Source organism: Bufo bufo, chromosome 4, assembly GCF_905171765.1.
Source record: "Bufo bufo chromosome 4, aBufBuf1.1, whole genome shotgun sequence".
Taxonomy (NCBI): Eukaryota; Metazoa; Chordata; class Amphibia; order Anura; family Bufonidae; genus Bufo; species Bufo bufo.
This window is the reverse complement of record NC_053392.1, coordinates 244,927,955-244,948,826: the sequence shown is the minus strand read 5'-3', so window position 1 is coordinate 244,948,826 and position 20,872 is coordinate 244,927,955. Positions and strand designations below refer to the sequence as shown.

The 20,872-nt window shown below is 44.6% G+C and overlaps 1 protein-coding gene across 1 annotated transcript in view; it reads right to left on the bottom strand.

Annotated features, from left to right (window-relative positions):
* LOC120998011 (solute carrier family 12 member 9-like) overlaps positions 1 to 20,872 on the bottom strand; it is a 384,693-nt gene that overhangs the window by 196,054 nt on the left and 167,767 nt on the right. Inside the window, exon 7 of the mRNA XM_040428433.1 lies at positions 14,082 to 14,239. Within this exon, the coding sequence (XP_040284367.1) occupies positions 14,082 to 14,239 (158 nt within the window). The remainder of the gene's footprint in view (positions 1 to 14,081; positions 14,240 to 20,872) is intronic.

Below are 20,872 nucleotides of genomic sequence, written 5' to 3'. Positions count from 1 at the left end.
TACCGCAGTGCACTGATATGTGAGGTACGAGGTATAATAGATGCAGTGTGTACAGATATATAGTATATCCCGCAGTGCACTGATATGTGAGGTACAAGGTATAATAGATGCAGTGTGTACAGATATATAGTATATACAGCAGTGTACTGATATGTGAGGTACGAGGTATAATAGATGCAGTGTGTACAGATATATAGTATATACAGCGGTGTACTGATATGTGAGGTACGAGGTGTCAATACACTGCTGTATTTACTATATACCTGTACACACTGCATCTATTATACCTCGTACCTCACATATTACACTACTGTATATACTGTATACCTGTATACACTGCATATATTATACCCCGTACCTCACATATCAGTACACTGCTGTATATACTATATACCTGTACACACTGCATATATTATACCCTGTACCTCACATATCAGAACACTAGGGAATATACTATATACCTGTACACACTGCCTCTATTAGACCTCTTTTGTGTGCCAGGGCTGTTTTGTAATCCCAATCCGGCCCTGATGGCATAAATTATAAAACGCAGCAGCAAGAATAGTTCATGGAACAAAAGGAGGGGCTATAAAAGGGGAATGGGGGCCCAATTTAGATTCCTGCTATGGGGCCCAGTGATTTTTATGTACGCCCCTGCATGCAGCGATCTCCTCAGCAAGAGGTGGTGAGGAGCAATCATTACGCCATCGCTCATTCCCATGCTGTCTAGTGCTTAAAAATCACAATTGCCCAATGAACAAGTGGTTGCTCGTTCATCGGGCATTCGGCGGCAGTATTAAGGTGCATTTACACGGCCCGAGAATTGGGAAGATTATCGGGAATGACCATTGCTGAGAATCTAGCCATGCAAATGTACCGCCGATTAACTGATGATTCAAACGTTTGTCCATCAGGTGATCCTGTCATTCATGCTGCTCAGAAACCATGATTCTGTATGAGGGAAATGGATTGCCATAGCCATCCCTCGTTCTCATACAATGAAGGAGATCGCTGCATGTAAATGCAGTGGTCTCCTTCACCAAACTAGCAGCCGACTGATGGGAAGGAACACTTCTTTCCCGACAATCAACCGCTCAGTTAGCCCATGTAAATACAGCTTTACACTGCAAGATGATTACTAAGGAACATTCGTATGAACTATCGTTAGCGATCATCTGCTGCTGATTTCTCAGCAAATGATCGCTAACGGGCGTTCGTTTGAACACTTTTTGCGATCATCTGGCAGTGTAATACCGCTGATGATTGTCTGATGAACGAGCAAGCGCTTGTTCACTGGGATGACTTTTAAGAACGCTGGCAATCCACTAGACAGCATGGGGACGAGCTATGGCATAGCGATCGCTTCTCCCCATGCTATGGAGGAGATCGCTCCATTTGATAGCAGCAGTCTCCTCCACTTGCTAGCAGGCGATTGTTGGGAGGGAACGCTTCCCTCCTGACAATCGCATGCTCAACCAGCCTATATAATACAGGCTTTAGACTTTGGAAGCTCTCGCTGAACAGCCAGGTTTGTAAAAAAAGAAGCAGCATGGAGTTTATTACCTCCCCCATAAATTACCTAAGGCCGACATCTGCAACTATTCACAGACCTGATTCAATGTTCTGCTCGTCTGCTTTTTATATCCTTTCTTTTTAACCTAAATGACAGTATAATGTGCAAAACCATTGTATTATACTTTTCAAGTCATATTTCCCCAGAAATAAAGAAACAAAATCAGCAGAGTTAATGACCCGATCAAACAGGAATCCTCCATCCCCGGTTGCAGGAATTTGCAATCTGCCCGTCTGTCTTCCATCTGATGTTGTTCTCCTAGGACTCGGAATGGGCTGTTGTGTAATACATATGTATTTGAAGCACTTATTGTACTGGAATGTGCATTAATATGTAGCATCCTCATCATGTAAAACAGCATCCCAGTTGTGTCGCTGAGATGAACATCATATTTTTTTTACCAAATATACAGGACCCTGGAGTGATGTTTGTCTTAAGAATTTAGCTCTAGTTGCTAAACAGAACTAGTTGAAGCTGCCCAGATATTAACATGGTGCACCATTATGGTTTTCAGTCTAAATTACTGTTAAATTATAGCAAAGATATGAGAATATAATGCCTCTTCTGACCAAGTAGCTCAATGTCTGGAGATTAAAAATAATTTGTTTGGATTGTTTACCTGCTTGCTGTCGCACCCCCAGCGGTGAGCAGATGTAATTACAGCTCTGCTGTCCCCACTTCTAGGGGATGGCTCTGTACTAGTATTCACTTGAACAGCCCCGTAGAAGTGAATGGGATGGCTTAGGTGTAATTACATCCAGGGCCGCTGATAGGCCAGTACAGCTGGCCCAGTTGTACCGGGCCCGGCTGGCAGGGGGGCCCGGGCAGCCTCGACAATTAATGTTTTTAAAAAAAAAAAAAAAAAAACCTCCACAGCCCTGACCGCTAGTCAACGTACCCCCCCCCCCCCCCCCGCTTTCTACGTTTTTTGTTTTTTTTTAAATCGCCGCTCAGTACTACCTGCCTGCTTGCTGTGCCTGTAGGGACTATTTCCTCTGTTTCGGGCGCGGAAGAGTATCTCTTCTCTTCTCTCTCCCGCGCCCGCTCCTCTGCTCTGCTCAGTCCCGGAATCAAGTCCCGGCCAGCTCGTCGCATACTGCGCGTCACGAGTTGCCAAAAGAAGCCGAAGACCGTGCAACATCGACTGTGTCAGGTGGGGGTCAGCGTCTGTGTCAGGTGAGGTGGCCAGGTGGGGTCAGCGTCTGGACAGGTGGGGGTCAGCGTCTGTGTCAGGTGGGGGTCAGCGTCTGTGTCAGGTGGGGGTCAGCGTCTGTGTCAGGTGGGGGTCAGCGTCTGTGTCAGGTGGGTGGGGGTCAGCGTCTGTGTCAGGTGGGGGTCAGCGTAATGTGAGTAGTGCAGAAAGTAGGAGTCAGGTGGATCAGTGTGTGTGTCAGGGCCTAGGGAGGGCGGGGGATCCGTGGATGGCACTGTTATGGGGGGGGGGTCTGTCATGTGGATGACACTTATGGGGGGGGGCCGGGGGGTCTGTGGATGACACTTATGGGGGGGATCTGTGGATGGCACCATTATGGAGGGGGATCTGTGGATGACACTGTTATGGGGGGGATCTGTGGATGACACTGTTATGGGGGGATCTGTGGATGACAATGTTATGGGGGGATCTGTGGATGACTGTTATGGGGGGGATCTGTGGATGGCACTGTTATGGAGGGTATCTGACTGTGAATGGCACTGTTATGGAGGGGTATCTGTGGATGACACATAGCATAAGATGCTATATACGGTATGTGTCATCCACAGATCCCCCTCTATAACAGTGCCATCCACAGATCCCCCCATAACAGTGCCATCCACAGATCCCCTCCATAACAGTGCCATCCACAGATCCCCTCCATAACAGTGCCATCCACAGATCCCCTCCATAACAGTGCCATCCACAGATCCCCTCCATAACAGTGCCATCCACAGATCCCCTCCATAAAAGTGCCATTCACAGATCCCCTCCATAACAGTGCCATTCACAGATCCCCTCCATAACAGCGCCATTCACAGACGACCCCCCAGCGCCATAAATATCACTTGTAGACAAATCTGCATATTGTTTCAAGGCGGCGTCTGGGGAGGGGCCAAGGGCGGGGCCAGGGGTGTGGCTGAAGGAGGGATCAGGGGGTGGAGCTGAAGGGGGCCCCGTCATGTATGCTGTACGGGGCCCCATGATTTCTATCAGCGGCCCTGATTACATCTGCTCACCGCTGCAGTTGCGATGGCAAGCAGGTAAGCAGTGAAGAGAAGCCAGCACTCACATGGAGCAAGACCTTCTCTTCAAACAGATGATCGGCAGGGGTTGCGGGAGCTGGTCCCCTGCCAATCTGATATTGATGATCTATCCTGAGGAAAGGTCATCAATAAAAATAAAGCGAACAACCCCTTTAATAGTAAAGGAGTGGACAACAGTTTTTAGGCCACACAGTGGGAGCTCCCTCTCTACCACAAACCATCCCCCATACTACATCACAAATTAATGTAGTCACACCCCCTCACCCTGCAGTATTATCTTTCCCCACTACCACAATCTACCAATACAGAGCTCTAGCAGACCTCACATTATTCATTATGACAAATGCGAGAATATACATAGGTAAGTAGATGGACAATTATGTAGGATAACACGGGGTCCAGCAGAGGACACAAACCATTTTCTTACCTGTAAGATGTCATCTAGATATTCTGATATTCTTTAGTAAGACAAACAACTTTTTTTCTTCTGTATAATTTTTTGGGGAAGTATCAACTTGTTTTTATGCAACCATATGGTGTAACAGTGTGAGTACTTGCATGCTACTTATACCATTGCAAAGAACTGTCATTTTGGAGGCATAAGCCACAGTAGGAAAAGGAGACAGACGCAGGGGATATAAAAATTAACACTTTAAATAATAGAAATCTAAGTGTATCAGGGCTTTATACATATTAGGGCTCTCACTGTATTCAGTTTGTCTGTTTATTCATTCCAATGGCATCAGTATCTCATCTGTTATTCACATCCCCTTCCCCTCAAAAAAAAAAAAGGAAGAATGTCCAATACAGAGGACCACACAGAAATGTGCCCATGTGCTATCTTTTTTTTTTTTCATGGACTCTATGACTTGAATGGGCGAGTCTAGCGTGATAATCTGCTGTGATTTTCCGTGGAGAAAGACAAACACATAAATTAGCCTATTGACTTCAATGGGTTAGTGTTCATTCCACGTGCTGTTAGTTCTACACCCGGACAGCACATGTATGTGAACACTGCACGTCTGAATCTGAAGTCCTAAAGGATAGCCCAATATGAAGTTTAATGAAGTTTTATAAGATCAGTTTTTTTTTTAAAGAAAACAACAAGAGCATATCTTAGGGTGCATGCTATATAATACCATGTCCACAGACCCTCTACCCCTAGCTAATCTGTGTGCCATTAAATGGTGCATCGAATGCTCATGGAGCAGAACATCTCAGTAATGCCTCGTTCACACGTCAGTGTTTGGTCAGTGATTTCCATCAGTGACTGTGAGCCTGTGTGTTCATACCTGGGTTGGAGGATCCTAACAAAGCCTCTGTTGCACACTCAAGATTTGATGAACAATGCAGTGCTATTTGTTCTGTCAAGGAACGGACACCATGGCACAACCTGACAGACCCTGTTATAAGTCAGTGGGGTTTCTCAGGCTGCATTAGTGTCTAATATGTGATGGATCCATCACAATTTTGATTCCATTTTTCTGCTCCTGAAATGGATGAAAAAACAAAATTGAAAAAGATGTAAAAAAAAAAAAAAAAAGACATAAATCTAAACCGATCTGGGCACTTCTAGAGTTAAAGGGAGTGTGTCAGCAGTTTTGTCAACACAACACTGCTGACAGACATAGGTAGGGGACAGGAGGTGATACTGTCCTTGGTTTTAGTGGCAGCAGTATGGAAAAAATAAAAGTAGAAATATGCAGGCGTCAATCCGGAACATGATCCATACCACAGCCCCTCACCTCTGCTGATAGTGACAGAAGACTGCTACCGCCACACACACAGCTGGCGGGAGGGACTGGGGAGCTGCTCAAACACTGAAGCCTCCGGGGTCACCCTCAGTACACTTGCTGAGGCAGAGACTGCAGGATTCTAAGTCGATTATTTCAGAACCATGTCCACTAAAACCAAGGACACGGGTATGTATCACCTCCTGTCTCTAACCCTACCTGTATCAATAAAACTGCTAACAGACCCCCTGTTAACTAGTACTCCTTTATTCAACTCCATTAAAATGGTCACAGCATGTGGGTAGTAGTACGTTTATGTTTCAAACATGAAGTTCTGAATTTTACCATGCTGTGACCATTATAAGGGATTTGCAATAAATATTTTAATTTCAATGGTGCTAGGATCAATGTGCTTTTATATGGATTTGACTTATGGAGCTGGCAAGCCTGACCAGCACTATGCAATAGGAAACACAGACAGCTACGGCAAGGAGAGGCTTCAGTGAGCTCTACCACTGCATACGCAGCCTGATACAGCATGTGATGGAGCATGCCACAAAGAATAAATATCCATGTGCCTCCATAATAAAATGTCTAGCACTTTTTTTTATTTATTAGCCCTTACACAGATTCATTTTTCATTGTATCTCAATTATAAACTGTGCTGGATATCTGCGAAGAGTGGAGTAACTACGTTTTGGGGCTAAGTAAATGTAGTTTATTTTTTCTTTTAATCAGAATTTACAGGATATTGAAGCAGAAGTGCAGACAATTGATCTCTTGATCTATCCCTACATAGTTTAGCAATATAAGCACTGATTGGACAGTTTCAGTTCTGTAGGAACAAACTGACAATTAAGCTGGCCGAGGTTGAGATAATGATCGGCCGCCAATGAACGATCCCACCAGGTAGTTTCCCAGCACGGCGGATTACATTTTTAGCAGACAAGAGTCTACCGTCAGCGACCGCAAACGCTCGTTCACACTAGTTTTCCAACTTTAATCTTATGTGTATAGTCACCTTTAGGAATAACACAATCACCAGATGACAAAGTTAAAAGGAAATATGCTTACAAGGAATCACTATGGTAACCATCTGGAACCAAAACTAACAAACTCACAACCTGCTACCAGTCCTTATCCACTCTGGAAGCTAAGTTCTTCACCAGGGTCTGCCACAAGTCCGGATGAACTTGGCTGCTAAGGACCTGGGTTACATCTGCAGAGTAAGATATTGTGAGCTCACTAGAAGCAGACCTACCAGAATGACTAGGGGTTACAAAGAATAGTAGACAAGCAGGGTCAAAACCAGGAGAGCAGGATTCAGACAAAATAGCAGACAAGGGGTTAATCCAGAAACTAGCCACAGTCAAAATACCAAGAGAATCAATACAGACAAACGGTTAATCCAGAAGGCCAGTACACAGGAATGTCCTACAGAAAATTAGCACTGTTCAGGGCAGACAGAACTTCTGAGAATCTACTACTCTATGTAGATGCATGGCAGTGCCATACTGTTAAAATTTTGAATGACTGACTAGCTTTCTGTATTTTCTTATTCCATCCAGCGACTGGGTCATTTCTATGACCTTGTCATAAACGTTTTGGGGAGTGTCCTGTTTATTTTATGGTGTTATCGTCATTTGGACCTTTAAGCTGCTGTCCAGTAAATATTTAGGTGTACCAAAATAATGAGGAAAATAGCTATACATTGAAATATTTGGGGTTTAGTAACTGTAGTGAATTAGAATCATTTGGTATGCAGTTGTTCTCTGAAATTAAAGAGCAGTGCCCATCACTGTAAAACTGCAAATATTTTATCAGGAGAACAATGGGTACATTTACTGGTACACTCACTATATGTATTGTTTAACCCTGCCTATGCAGAACTGCCGGCCTGGCATCTCAAGAATTCTGTCACATTGCTCCACAAACCCTTACAGTAGAAATCTAAGAGCACCACAATAAAGGGGCTGTTCGCCTTCAGGGGCCACGTGGCATGACCTACAAACTTACATACTTATCTGCTCCCTGCTGCTGGATTCCGCTCACTCAGTCCACCCCCGCTACTGTCTCATTCTAGTCTCCGTGGTTCACATCAATGGCTGGCCGCAGCGTTGACGTGTCCCACATGCTTCACGTCATTGGGTCATGTGACACATGGGAGACCCGTCACTGTTGGGGCCAGTTATTGGCTACAGTGGCCACGTGACCTGTGTCCAGCTGGATGTTGAAAAGCAGAGACCAGAGTAAGGCCTATTGCACACGGCCGTTTTTTTTTCCCGTTTACTGGCCGTTTTACGGAACCATTCATTTCAATGGTTCCGCAAAAAAAAAAACGGATTGCACTCCGTATGCATTCCGTTTCCGTATTTCCGTTTTTCCGTTCCGTTTTAACATAGAACATGTCCTATTATTGCCCGCAAATCACGTTCCGTGGCTCTTTTCAAGTCAAAGGGTCCGCAAAAAAAACGGAACACATACGGAAATGCATCCGTATGTCTTCCGTTTCCGTTCCGTTTTTTGCTGAACCATCTATTGAAAATGTTATGCCCAGCCCAATTTTATCTATGTAATTACTGTATACTGTATATGCCATACGGAAAAACGGAACAGAAACGGAAACACAACGGAAACAAAAAACGGAACAACGGATCCGTGAAAAACGGACTGCAAAACACTGAAAAAGCCATACGGTCGTGTGCAATAGGCCTAAGGTAGCAGCTGTGGGGGACCAAAGGAGTTGGAATCCAGTGGCGGGGAGCAGGTCAAGACATGCGGGAGGTCTGGCAGACACGTCCCCTGAAGATGAACGACCCCTTTAACGCACATGCTGAATAAAATTTTCTAATAGTATAAGGTTTTAGCATATAGCTGACATAAACCAAAAAAAGCATAATAATACAGTTCAACGATTCTCAATTCTGGTTAGTCTGACATCCAGCGACATACTGAAAAGTATTAAGAAGACAATTTCTGTATTTTATGTGTACCTGACAAAAGGAGAATGATGAACCATAGGAAATATTTCATACATATAATAAAAAAGAAAATCATAAATATATTTCACTTCTGGGTATACCCGAATGCATTGTGCAAATCTAAGTAATTTCTTCAGCAGCTGAATAAGAATAAAACTCACATCTACAAAGCAAGACCTCTTGGAGGTAATCTTTGTGAGGGTACTCTAATCAGAACAAGAGGTCTGAAGACGTAGAAATGCATTGCTTTGTTATTATCAATCTTGCTCATAAAAGGGAGGGGAACTCATTTTCACTTCTGAAATAGAAAATCTTGGCTGAGAGAGCCCCTCAACCCCACCAAAAAGATTCTAATTTATAGGAGGGTTAAATATGTGATATCTTTCTTAAAGGAAAACTACACTTCAGACTTTTAAATTTACATAAAATGTTGAGTATCTTTGCAAATACTTGGTTTTACTGACTTTTTAGTTACCGTATATCATGTTTTTAAAATGTTGCTGAATTTCAGCTACCAGTGAGCAGGGCACCGTAGGACCTCATATGACACAGTTAAACTGTCCCATACATTAGATAAAACAGCTAAATACATAAAACTGATGTTTTTATTAAATGTTAGGCTACTTTCACACGAGCGTTCGGGTGTCCGCTCGTGCGCTCAGTTTGAAGGGGCTCACGAGCGGCCCCGAACGCATCCGTCTGGCCCTAATGCATTCTCAGTGGAGGCGGATCCACTGAGAATGCATCCGCCTGCCAGCGCTCAGCCTCCGCTCCGCTCAGTGAGCGGACACCTGAACGCTGCTTGCAGCGTTCGGGTGTCCGCCTGGCCGTGCGGAGGCCAGCGGATCCGTCCACACTTATAATGGAAGTCAATGGGGACGGATCCGCTTGAAGATGACACCATATGGCTCAATCTTCAAGCGGATCCGTTCCCCATTGACTTTCAATGTAAAGTCTGAACGGATCTGCTCAGGCTACTTTCTGACTTAGAAAATTTTCTAAGTAATAATGCAGACGGATCCGTTCTGAACGGATGCAAACGTCTGCATTATCGGAGCGGTTCCGTCTGATGAAACATCAGACGGATCCGCTCCGAACGCTCGTGTGAAAGTAGCCTTAACCAAACCATCAACATCAAACCCCAGTAAGCTCAACAGGTAATTAGTCATGATTTTTTTGTCTGAAATGATACATATATGGAATATTTGGTTGACTGTGGACTGATCACTTGCTGCATATACGTACACAGACAAAATCATTTTTGCTGGAGTGCTTCTTTAAAGAGGTTGTCTATACTTACCTGCTCCCCACCGCACCATCTGGTCTTCAACGGAATTATGGTCCCCGTTTGTAAACTTCCTGCACGGACAAGGTCCCAAGCGCCAATGCAGCCAATGACTGACCTAAGTAGCAAGTCAGTGCTGGGTCATATGCTGCTTGGGGTATGTCACTGTTCGGGCCAGTTAATGGCTGCAGCAACACAAGTAACCCCGTCCGTAAATTTACATGTGGGGATTAGAGGCCTGGTGAAGACACCCTGGGAGCCATGGAGTCTGAATAGAGCAGATGGGAGCAGGTATAGTTCCCTTTACAAGTACTGCTGGACAGGGGACATTTAAAAACAAATATGTCACGACGGTGTAACGACCTATTGCTGACCCTGTTGTGCCTGGGGTCACAACATCGCAGCGGGTGGCTACTCGCTCGGTTTCAAGGGATCACTCCATGACCTAGTTGTGGGAATGGATTCCGGTCCAGGTTTTTCTGCTTTGATTTGCGATCCCTTTTGTCCCATTTAGGAATCTGTAGCTTTTCCTTTCAGCTGTTCTCTGTCAGCCACTCCTAGCTACTATATATTTCTACTTCCCTTGTTGCCAGATATAGACTTTCCTTCCAGATTTTCTATTCTGACCTCTGGTGGAGTTGGAGTTGCTGTGGAGTAGTGTTGAGCGCGAATATTCAAATCGCAAATTTTAATCGCAAACATCGCCACTTCGAGAATTCGCGAATATTTAGAATATAATGCTATATACAGTTGTAAGAAAAAGTATGTGAACCATTTGGAATAATATGGATTTCTGCACAAATTGGTCATAAAATGTGATCTGATCTTCATCTAAGTCACAACAATAGACAATCACAGTCTGCTTAAACTAATAACACACAAAGAATTAAATGTTACCATGTTTTTATTGAACACACCATGTAAACATTCACAGTGCAGGTGGAAAAAGTATGTGAACCCCTAGACTAATGACCTCTCCAAGAGCTAATTGGAGTGAGGTGTCAGCCAACTGGAGTCCAATCAATGAAATGAGATTAGAGGTGTTGGTTACAGCTGCCCTGCCCTATAAAAAAAACACACACCAGTTCTGGGTTTGCTTTTCACAAGAAGCATTGCCTGATGTGAATTATGCCTCGCACAAAAGAGCTCTCAGAAGACCTACGATTAAGAATTGTTGACTTGCATAAAACTGGAAAGGGTTATAAAAGTATCTCCAAAAGCCTTGCTGTTCATCATGCTACTCTCCCTAGGATTGGCTGTCCTGTAAAGATGACTGCAAGAGCACAGTGCAGACTGCTCAATGAGGTGAAGAAGAATCCTAGAGTGTCAGCTAAAGACTTACAAAAGTCTCTGGCATATGCTAACATCCCTGTTAGCGAATCTACGATACGTAAAACACTAAACAAGAAAGGATTTCATGGGAGGAGGATACCACAGAGGAAGCCACTACAGTCCAAAAAAAACATTGCTCCACGTTTACAGTTTGCACAAGAGCACCTGAATGTTCCACAGCAGTACTGGCAAAATATTCTGTGGACAGATGAAACCAAAGTTGAGTTGTTTGGAAGAAACACACAACACTATGTGTGGAGAAAAAGAGGCACAGCACACCAACATCAAAACCTCATCCCAACTGTGAAGTATGGTGGTGGTGGCTTCATGGTATGGGGCTGCTTTGCTGCGTCAGGGCCTGGACGGATTGCTATCATCAAAGGAAAAATGAATTCCAAAGTTTATCAAGACATTTTGCAGGAGAACTTAAGGCCATCTGTCCACCAGCTGAAGCTCAACAGAAGATGGGTGTTGCAACAGGACAACAACCCAAAGCATAGAAGTAAATCAAAAACAGAATGGCTTAAACAGAAGAAAATACACCTTCTAGAGTGGCCCAGTCAGAGTTCTGACCTCAACCCGATTGAGATGCTGTGGCATGACCTCAAGAAAGCGTTTCACACCAGACATCCCAAGAATATTGCTGAACTGAAACAGTTCTGTAAAGAGGAATGGTCAAGAATTACTCCTGACCGTTGTGCACGTCTCATCTGCAACTACAGGAAACGTTTGGTTGAAGTTATTCCTGCCAAAGGAGGTTCAACCAGTTATTAAATCCAAGGGTTCACATACTTTTTTCACCTGCACTGTGAATGTTTACATGGTGTGTTCAATAAAAACATGGTAACATTTAATTATTTGCGTTATTAGTTTACGCAGACTGTGATTGTCTATTGTTGTGACTTAGATGAAGATCAGATCACATTTTATGACCAATTTGTGCAGAAATCCATATCATTCCAAAGGGTTCACATACTTTTTCTTGCAACTGTATTCGTATTCACGAATAGTGTTGAATATTCTAAACGCAAATTTATCGCAAATATATTACATTGGCAATTTTCACAATCAAATAAACAATGACTGGAGATCACGAATTCTTGAATTTGCGAATTTATGGCGAAAATTCGGCCAAGAATTTGAGAAATATCGCGAATTCAAATATTGCCTATGCCTCCACTACTGTGGAGCTGTTGGAACGATTGGAACTGGTGTTGTCAGATCTCTGGTTCTCTCCTGTTTGTTGTCTCGCTTCGGGGATTGTATGTGGTGTTAGTGTTGTTTGTCCTTTCCCTGTTGTTACCCTAGGTGTCAGTGGGTAGGACTAGTGCTCTCATCGCCCTACTCACTACCTAGGGCTTCTTTCAGGGTAAGCCAGGGACGAGGCACATGATCGGCGTACGGGTGAACAGGCCATCTAGGGACGTCAGGGCAGCCAATACTAGGTAAATTAGGGGTCACCACTCCTCCCTCTCCCTAGTGAAAGAGTACCCTCCTCTCTGCACCGCACGTCTGTTACCTGCCATATCAGACGTGATAAAATATCCTGGATTATTTATTTACAATTGGTCAATGAAGACCAGTGGTTGTCTCTAGATTGACACGTGTGGTACTTATATGTTTAATATATAACATTTATTTGTGCATCCCTAAAATAATTTCTACCTAGAACTAACTTAATTTAAAAATATCAGCTGCGTTTGTATTGCCGCTTTATTGGCCTAATATAGCAATGTGGCAGTGACTGCCCTAACCCCTGAAGACGCCAGATCTCTGGCGAAACATGTCGGGTGGCAGACTGTGATCTTAGTGTTTTAGGCAGCTAGCGTTTGTTCAGCGACGGCCCAGCAATGATCATGAGCAAGTAGAGAGAGCTAGGAACTGCAAACATCGATCTTAGAGTAGCAGACTGTGATACAACAGCAGGCACCTTACTATACACGGCTCGAGCCGTGTGGAAACAGATGAGCCAATCAGGCAATTTGCAGCATAGAGCAGAGATCCAGCCAGCCACATTGCTATATTAGGCCAGTAAAGCGGCAATACAAACGCAGCTGATATTTTTAAATTAAGTTAGTTCTAGGTAGAAATTATTTTAGGGATGCAAAAATAAATGTTATATATTAAACATATAAGTACCACACGTGTCAATCTAGAGACAACCACTGGTCTTCATTGACCAATTGTAAATAAATAATAATTGTGTCTCAACACATGTGTAGGGGTCAGTGTGTAAAAATTGTTAAAATATCCTGGAGGACCCCTTCAAGTGATTATGCAACATGAATGTTGAAAGAGTGCACACAAGACAAACCAAGATTTCAGGAAGGATCTGGCGGAACTTGGGTATGAATTGGGTGAATTAAACCATACAAGAATGCTCAAAAAACAGGGCAAGATCAATAAAGAAACATTTTTATAAAGTTATTCATTTTTATAGACATTTTAATTGTGAATGTTGTTGAAAAGCAGAGTTCTAGCAGCAAAATTGGATATTAACCAACACTGGGATAGGAGACAGACAACAAATAACAGGTTTTCTTCTTTTACCAGCTTCCCCACTATGACAAACCAAGGTAATAAACTCACTTAATTAGCGGAAAAAAATAAAAGCCAAAAGATGGATAGGGCAGATTAATGAGTTTTTTTTAAATATCAAGAGCTATTTGCTGATACCACCTACTGAAAGACCTTGTCAGATGACAAATTAGTGGTAGTAAAGCACACACCACCAGCTGCAGACTGATAAAAGGCATTACAATATAACAACATTTCTTTCAAAAGACGTCTAGGTCAGGTGGCCTATGACTAGGAATTGTGTGTATTGAATGCATAGTACGTTGATTTTGATTGCATTTAGATTTTTTTTTTATTACATGAATATTTTACAGTGATATTGAATATTGTATATACTTGGCAGGCTACATACGGATACTTACCAAACAGCTCATCCTTTGCCATTGCATACAGAATACGGGAGGCTCCTATCAAGTTACTCATGGAAGCTGAAAGAGTTGAGCAGCAAATTCCAATAGTGACAAGAGGAGGCCAGACATTAATATCTCGTAAGAAGCTGTAATCATTCTGCAGCAGAGTCCTGAAAACAAACAACACTGATAAATGCATTTACTAGGACACAGTACTAGGTTTTAATTAATATACTATGAAGTGGCATCTGCATTACACTACTGTCCTTGTTGCTATGCTATGAAATGCTATGCCCAGCCCATATTGCTCAGGTGTTTGGTGATTAATAAGTTACTGTTTCTGTTTCCGATCCGCAAAAAACGTATTGCATACGGAAACCATACGGATATGTTTTGTGGAATAACGGAAGCTTGAAACTCCTTAGTTATGAAGAGGCGCCGACCTCTACATAACTTTGGCGCATAATCCGGGGGCCGTTCAACAAGATTAAATCTGCGCCAGCTCCTTTGCTTGCGTAGATTTAAGTAATTTTCTATGACAAAAACAGGCATAGAAAATGATGAATGAGACAGGCCTGCTGCTCCGCCCTCCTCCCCGTCCACTTTTCTCAGAACTCGAGTAAAGAGGCATAAGTGTCGTACACAGGGAAAAAGGTGCTGGTTTTGCCACAAAACACCTTTGCAACAAAATCTGCACCTTAAATAAGCCAAAAAGTGGCGTATATTTTTTTTTATAAATTACTTCTTTGTTTTCATCTTTAATCAACGTAGTGCTGAAAAAATGAATCCCACAGGTGTCGGTCCTGCAAGTGCACCAGCAGTGCACCTGGGGCGGAGAAGCAGGATACAGTGCTTTAGGCTCAGTCTATGTGCTGCTCCACAGCCCTCGCCTCTGCTGTGCGTGACAAATGTAGCGTCCAACCCGGACACCGCTACAGACATTACCGAAAGAGATGATGTACAGTCAGGTCCATAAATATTGGGACATCGACACAATTCTACCATTTTTGGCTCTATACACCACCACAATGGATTTCAAATGAAACTAACAAGATGTGCTTTAACTGCAGACTGTCAGCTTTAATTTGAGGGTATTTACATCCAAATCAAGTGAACGGTGTAGGAATTACAACAGTTTGCATATGTGCCTCCCACTTGTTACAGGACCAAAAGTAATGGGACTGAATAATAATCATAAATCAAACTTTCACTTTTTAATACTTGGTTGCAAATCCTTTGCAGTCAATTACAGCCTGAAGTCTGGAACGCATAGACATCACCAGACGCTGGGTTTCATCCCTGGTGATGCTCTGCCAGGCCTCTACTGCAATTGTCTTCAGTTCCTGCTTGTTCTTGGGGAATTTTCCCTTCAGTTTTGTCTTCAGCAAGTGAAATGCATGCTCAATCGGATTCAGGTCAGGGGATTGACTTGGCCATTGCATAACATTCTACTTCTTTCCCTTAAAAAACTCTTTGGTTGCTTTTGCAGTATGCTTTGGGTCATTGTCCATCTGCACTGTGAAGCGCTGTCCAACAAGTTCTGAAGCATTTGGCTGAATATCGGCAGATAATATTGCCCGAAACACTTCAGAATTCATCCTGCTGCTTTTATCAGCAGTCATATCATCAATAAATACAAGAGAACCAGTTCCATTGGCAGCTATACATGCCCACGCCATGCTTCACTGATGAGGTGGTATGCTTAGGATCATGAGCAGTTCCTTTCCTTCTCCATACTCTTCTCATCACTCTGGTACAAGTTGATCTTGGTCTCATCTGTCCATAGGATGTTGTTCCAGAACTGTGAAGGCTTTTTTAGATGACGTTTGGCAAACTCTAATCTGGCCTTCCAGTTTTTGAGGCTCACCAATGGTTTACATCTTGTGGTGAACCCTCTGTAGTCTTCTCTTGATTGTTGACTTTCACACACATACACCTACCTAGAGTTGTTGCGATACCAAATTTTTGATTCGATTTCGATACTATTAAAAAGTATTGCGATACTCAATACCATGCAAAAAAAAAGAACACGTGCACTCGGCATTTAAAAAAAATGGCGAATCGCAGTTTTTATAAAAAAATTTCTGTTCCAGCGTTCACCGCATAGATTTTTTTCTATTTTAATAGTTTGGACTTTTTGGACGTGGCGATATGTGATATGTTTATTTATTGTTTATATATTTTATATGTACGGTAATTTATACTTAATATTTTGGTGTTTTTTTTTATTTTGTTTTTTTTTTACTTTTTGTTTAATAACTATTTCCCCCCTTAGGGGCTAGAACCTGGGATTTTTTTCATCCCTTGTCCTATTCACCCTGATAGAGCTCTATCAGGGTGAATAGGACCTCACACTGTCCCTGCTGCTCTGTGCAGACAGCAGCAGGGAGCAGACTATGGCAGCCAGGGCTTCAGTAGCGTTCTGGCTGCCATGGTAACTGATCGGAGCCCCAGGCTTACACTGCTGGGGCTCCGATCAGAAGCTGCCACCAATGAAGAGGAGGGGAGGGGACCCTGTGGCCACTACCACAATGATTTTAATACTGGGGGGGTTAAGGGGGAAGGGGGCACTGAGCCACCAATGATTTTAATACTGGGGGGGTTGAGAGGGGGCGGGCGCACTGCGCCACCAATGATAATTAACCTTTAATACAGGAGGCAGGTACTGGCAGCAAATCAGCGGCAGTTAACCCCTCAGGTGCGGCACCTGAGGGGTTAACTGCCGCTGATCGCAGCTCCCTGTCAGAGGCAGGGTGCTGGCTATGTGATTTTGCTGCCAGCACCTGCCTCCTGTATGTGTTAAAGGCGTGGGTCCAGAATTTAAGTAGCAGGCTACATAGAGCGGCGCTCAGGGATCTCCCTGCACCTATTATTCCTGGGCGCCATTCCGTTCGTCCGCTGTGCCCCAGTTACAGTCTCCTGCTCTGTATGCTAATTACTACTATAGGAGCGATGGGGAGGAGACATCAGCTTCTCTCCTGGGCGTTCCGAGTTGGAACGCACAAGAGAGAAGCTGATGTCTCTTCCCAATTGCTCCGATAGTAGTAATTGGCATGCGGAGCAGGAGACAGTAATGGGGGAACAGCGGGCAAACGGAGCGGCGCCCAGGCATAATAGTAGGTGCAGGGAGATCCCTGGGCGCCACTCTGTGTAACCTGGTAACTTAACCACCTCCGGACCGCTGTACGCAGATTCGCGTTCCGGAGGTGGCAGCGCTGCGCACAATCACGCATATACGCGTCATCTCGCGAGACGCGAGATTTCGCTCCAAGCCGGCCCGCGCATGCGCATCGCGGGCCGGCAAAATTCAAAGAACAAGTTCGTCACCAGCCTGCCAGCAACGATCATTGGCTGGCAGGCTGGCGATTTTCAAAAAATCCAATCAAAAGTCATATAACAGATCATATTAGTAAATATGATCTGTTATATGGCTTGTCTGCTCCTGTGCTGGTCCTTTTCGTCGGTTGGATCCAGCAGAGGAGCAGACTGAACTGTGAGTAGCACCAAACACTTCACTGTAGCCCCTGATCACCCCCCTGTACCCCAATTAACCCTTTGATCACCCCTTTGATCGCCCCTGTCAATCACTAGTGAAAGGAAAAAAAGTGATCAGTGTAAACTGTCACTTTTTTTTTTTCACTGGTATTGACTGTTAGGTTTTAGGGATAGTTTAGGCCCCTTGGTTAGGTAGTTAGCGTCAGTTAGCGCCCACCCCACCGCAGTCACTTTTTTTCGCTGATTAGCGTATCGCTAATCAGCATTTGTACTTTTATAGTATCTGTAAGTGATCAAAACTGATCACGGTCAGATCTATAATAGTATTAGTGTCACTTTAGTTCGCCCTCCACCCAAAACGCAGTGTTTGCCCGATCAGGCCTGATCGGTCGCCCACACGTGCGTTCACCCACGCCCACCCCACCGCAGTGACAAAAAATATATATTTTTTGATCACTGCACATTCATTTTACACGCACTGCGGCGATAAAAAAATCAGTTTTGATATTTTTTATCAACCGCAGCGGCCTCTGGTACTTCGCTAGCCTCCCCTTTGTAAGACAGGCTTGCTTTTTTTCTTGGGTAGTCTCAGGGAATACCCCTAAATTTAGTAGTCCAAAATGTCAAACAGGGGGTATTCTTCTGAAGAGGCCTACAGGATTCTGACCCAGTCGGATGAGGAGTGGGAACCCTCATCTGACGAATCTAGCGGGTCAGAATATGAACCTGTAGAAAGCAGTGGCTCTCTGACCCAAAGTTCGGACGAGGAGGTTGAGGTCCCTGGCAGCACCAGGCGTACCCGGCCCCATGTCGCTAGACCACAGGTTATGCAGGATCCGCTTCAAGAGCAGCAGAGTGGGGCTGTCGCTGCCGGATCACGTGGTGAGGCATACACCAGCAGCGCAGCCCTCCCTGGACCTAGTACCAGCACTGCCGTACAACATGGTGACGTGGCGAGCACCAGAAGGGCAGTTGAAGCTGGTACGGTGGCACGTGCAGTAGTTACCCCGTCGCAGCCACCGCGCAGACAGGCCCGTAGAGCCCCTAGAATCCCTGAGGTGCTGGCAAACCCTGATTGGCAGTCACCAACTTCAGCCGCACCTGTAGTTCCCCCTTTCACCGCCCAGTCTGGAGTTCGGGTTGAGACGGCTCAAATCGGTTCGGCCCTGGGATTTTTTGAGCTGTTCTTGACTGCAGAGCTCTTGGACTTAGTCGTGGCAGAGACAAACCGGTATGCCACACAATTTATATCCGCCAACCCGGGAAGCTTTTATGCCCAGCCTTTCCGGTGGAAACCAGTCCAAGTTTCCGAACTTAAAATTTTTTTGGGCCTTCTCCTCAACATGGGCCTGACAAAAAAGCATGAATTGCGGTCATATTGGTCCACGCACCGATTCATCACATGCCCATGTTCTCTGCTGCTATGTCCAGGGCACGATTTGAGGCCATCCTCCGTTTCCTGCATTTTAGCGACAACACCACCTCCCGTCCCAGAGGCCACCCTGCTTTTGACCGGCTCCACAAAATTCGGCCCCTCATAGACCATTTCAACCAGAAATTTGCAGATTTGTATACCCCCGAGCAAAACATCTGCGTAGACGAGTCCCTAATACATTTTACCGGGCGCCTTGGCTTCAAACAATACATCCCAAGCAAGCGCGCCCGGTATGGGGTTAAATTGTATAAGCTCTGTGAAAGGGCCACAGGCTATACCCACAAATTTCGGATCTATGAGGGAAAAGATCAGACCCTGGAGCCGGTCGGTTGCCCTGACTACCTGGGGAGCAGTGGGAAGACAGTCTGGGACTTGGTGTCACCCTTATTCGGCAAGGGGTACCATCTTTATGTGGACAATTTCTACACAAGTGTGGCCCTCTTTAGGCATTTGTTTCTAGAACGGATTTGCGCCTGTGGCACCGCGCGAACTAGTCGCGTGGGCTTCCCCCAACGGCTTGTAACCACCCGTCTTGCAAGGGGGAGAGGGCTGCCTTGTGTAACGAAGAACTGCTCGCGGTGAAATGGAGAGACAAGCGTGACGTTTACATGCTCTCCTCCATTCACGCAGACACGACAATCCAAATTGAAAGGGCAACCCGTGTCATTGAAAAGCCCCTCTCAGTCCACGACTATAATGCGCTCATGGGAGGGGTGGACTTTAATGACCAGATGTTGGCTCCCTATTTAGTTTCCCGCAGAACCAGACGCTGGTATAAGAAGGTGTCTGTATATTTGATTCAATTGGCGCTGTACAATAGTTTTGTTCTCTACAGTAAGGCTGGGAGAACACGATCCTTCCTCAAATTCCAGGAAGAGATCATCGAGAACCTCCTTTACCCAGGAGGTTCCGTGGCCCCATCCACCAGTGTAGTTAGCCGTCTACACGAGCGACATTTCCCCAGTGTCGTTCCTGGTACCTCAACCCAACCGTCACCCCGAAAAAGATGTCGTGTCTGTAGCAGGAGTGGAATAAGGCGTGACACCCGCTATTTCTGTCCTGACTGTCCTGACCACCCTGCCCTATGCTTTGGTGAGTGTTTCCAGAAGTACCACACACAGGTACACCTAGCATAGGGATTGCATCTCACAGGACAGGCACACAGGGCTATTAGGGCCCTTTTACTCACAGCTGCTGCAAACCTCTCCTTTCACCTGGGATAAAGTGCATAACGTACTTCGCCACATCTTTGGGCGATTTGCGCTTTGCACATTGTCCCATGGGGAAGGAGAGGTTTGTTCTATAAAGGTAAAAAAAACTAAACAAAAAAAAATTACCAGTAAGTAAAAAAGTTAAAAAAGTTTAAAAAAGTTAATATGTTCTGTTCTAAAGTTAATAAAGTTATTGCGTTGCGGCCTGGTTTTTTCTTTTTTGTTTTGTTTTTTTTACCTTTCAGGTGGACCAACCGATCGACTAGCTGCAGCACTGATGTGCATTCTGACAGAAGCATTGCGCTGCTGTCAGATTACACGCAAGTCGGTGTATGCGGCGCTGCAAGACGAGATTTCTCCTCTGCAGTAAAAGATACGTTTGCCGAGGCATATGAGCTGAGGAGGTGGCGGTGTTCATATACTTTGGCAAACACTTTGTATATATAAAAAAAAAAATCCCGGCAATGATTTATTCATCCACATCGATTGATGTGAATGGAGAAATCGGGTTTGCCAGGGCATACGAGCTAAGTGGGTATGGATGTTGGGCGGAGCTCCTATGTCCTGGCAGACGCCTCACACCTGTGAAATCCGAAAGGTGCTCTTTGGAATATGGGCCCCTTTGCCCACCTAGGCTGCAAAAAAGTGTCACACATCTGGTA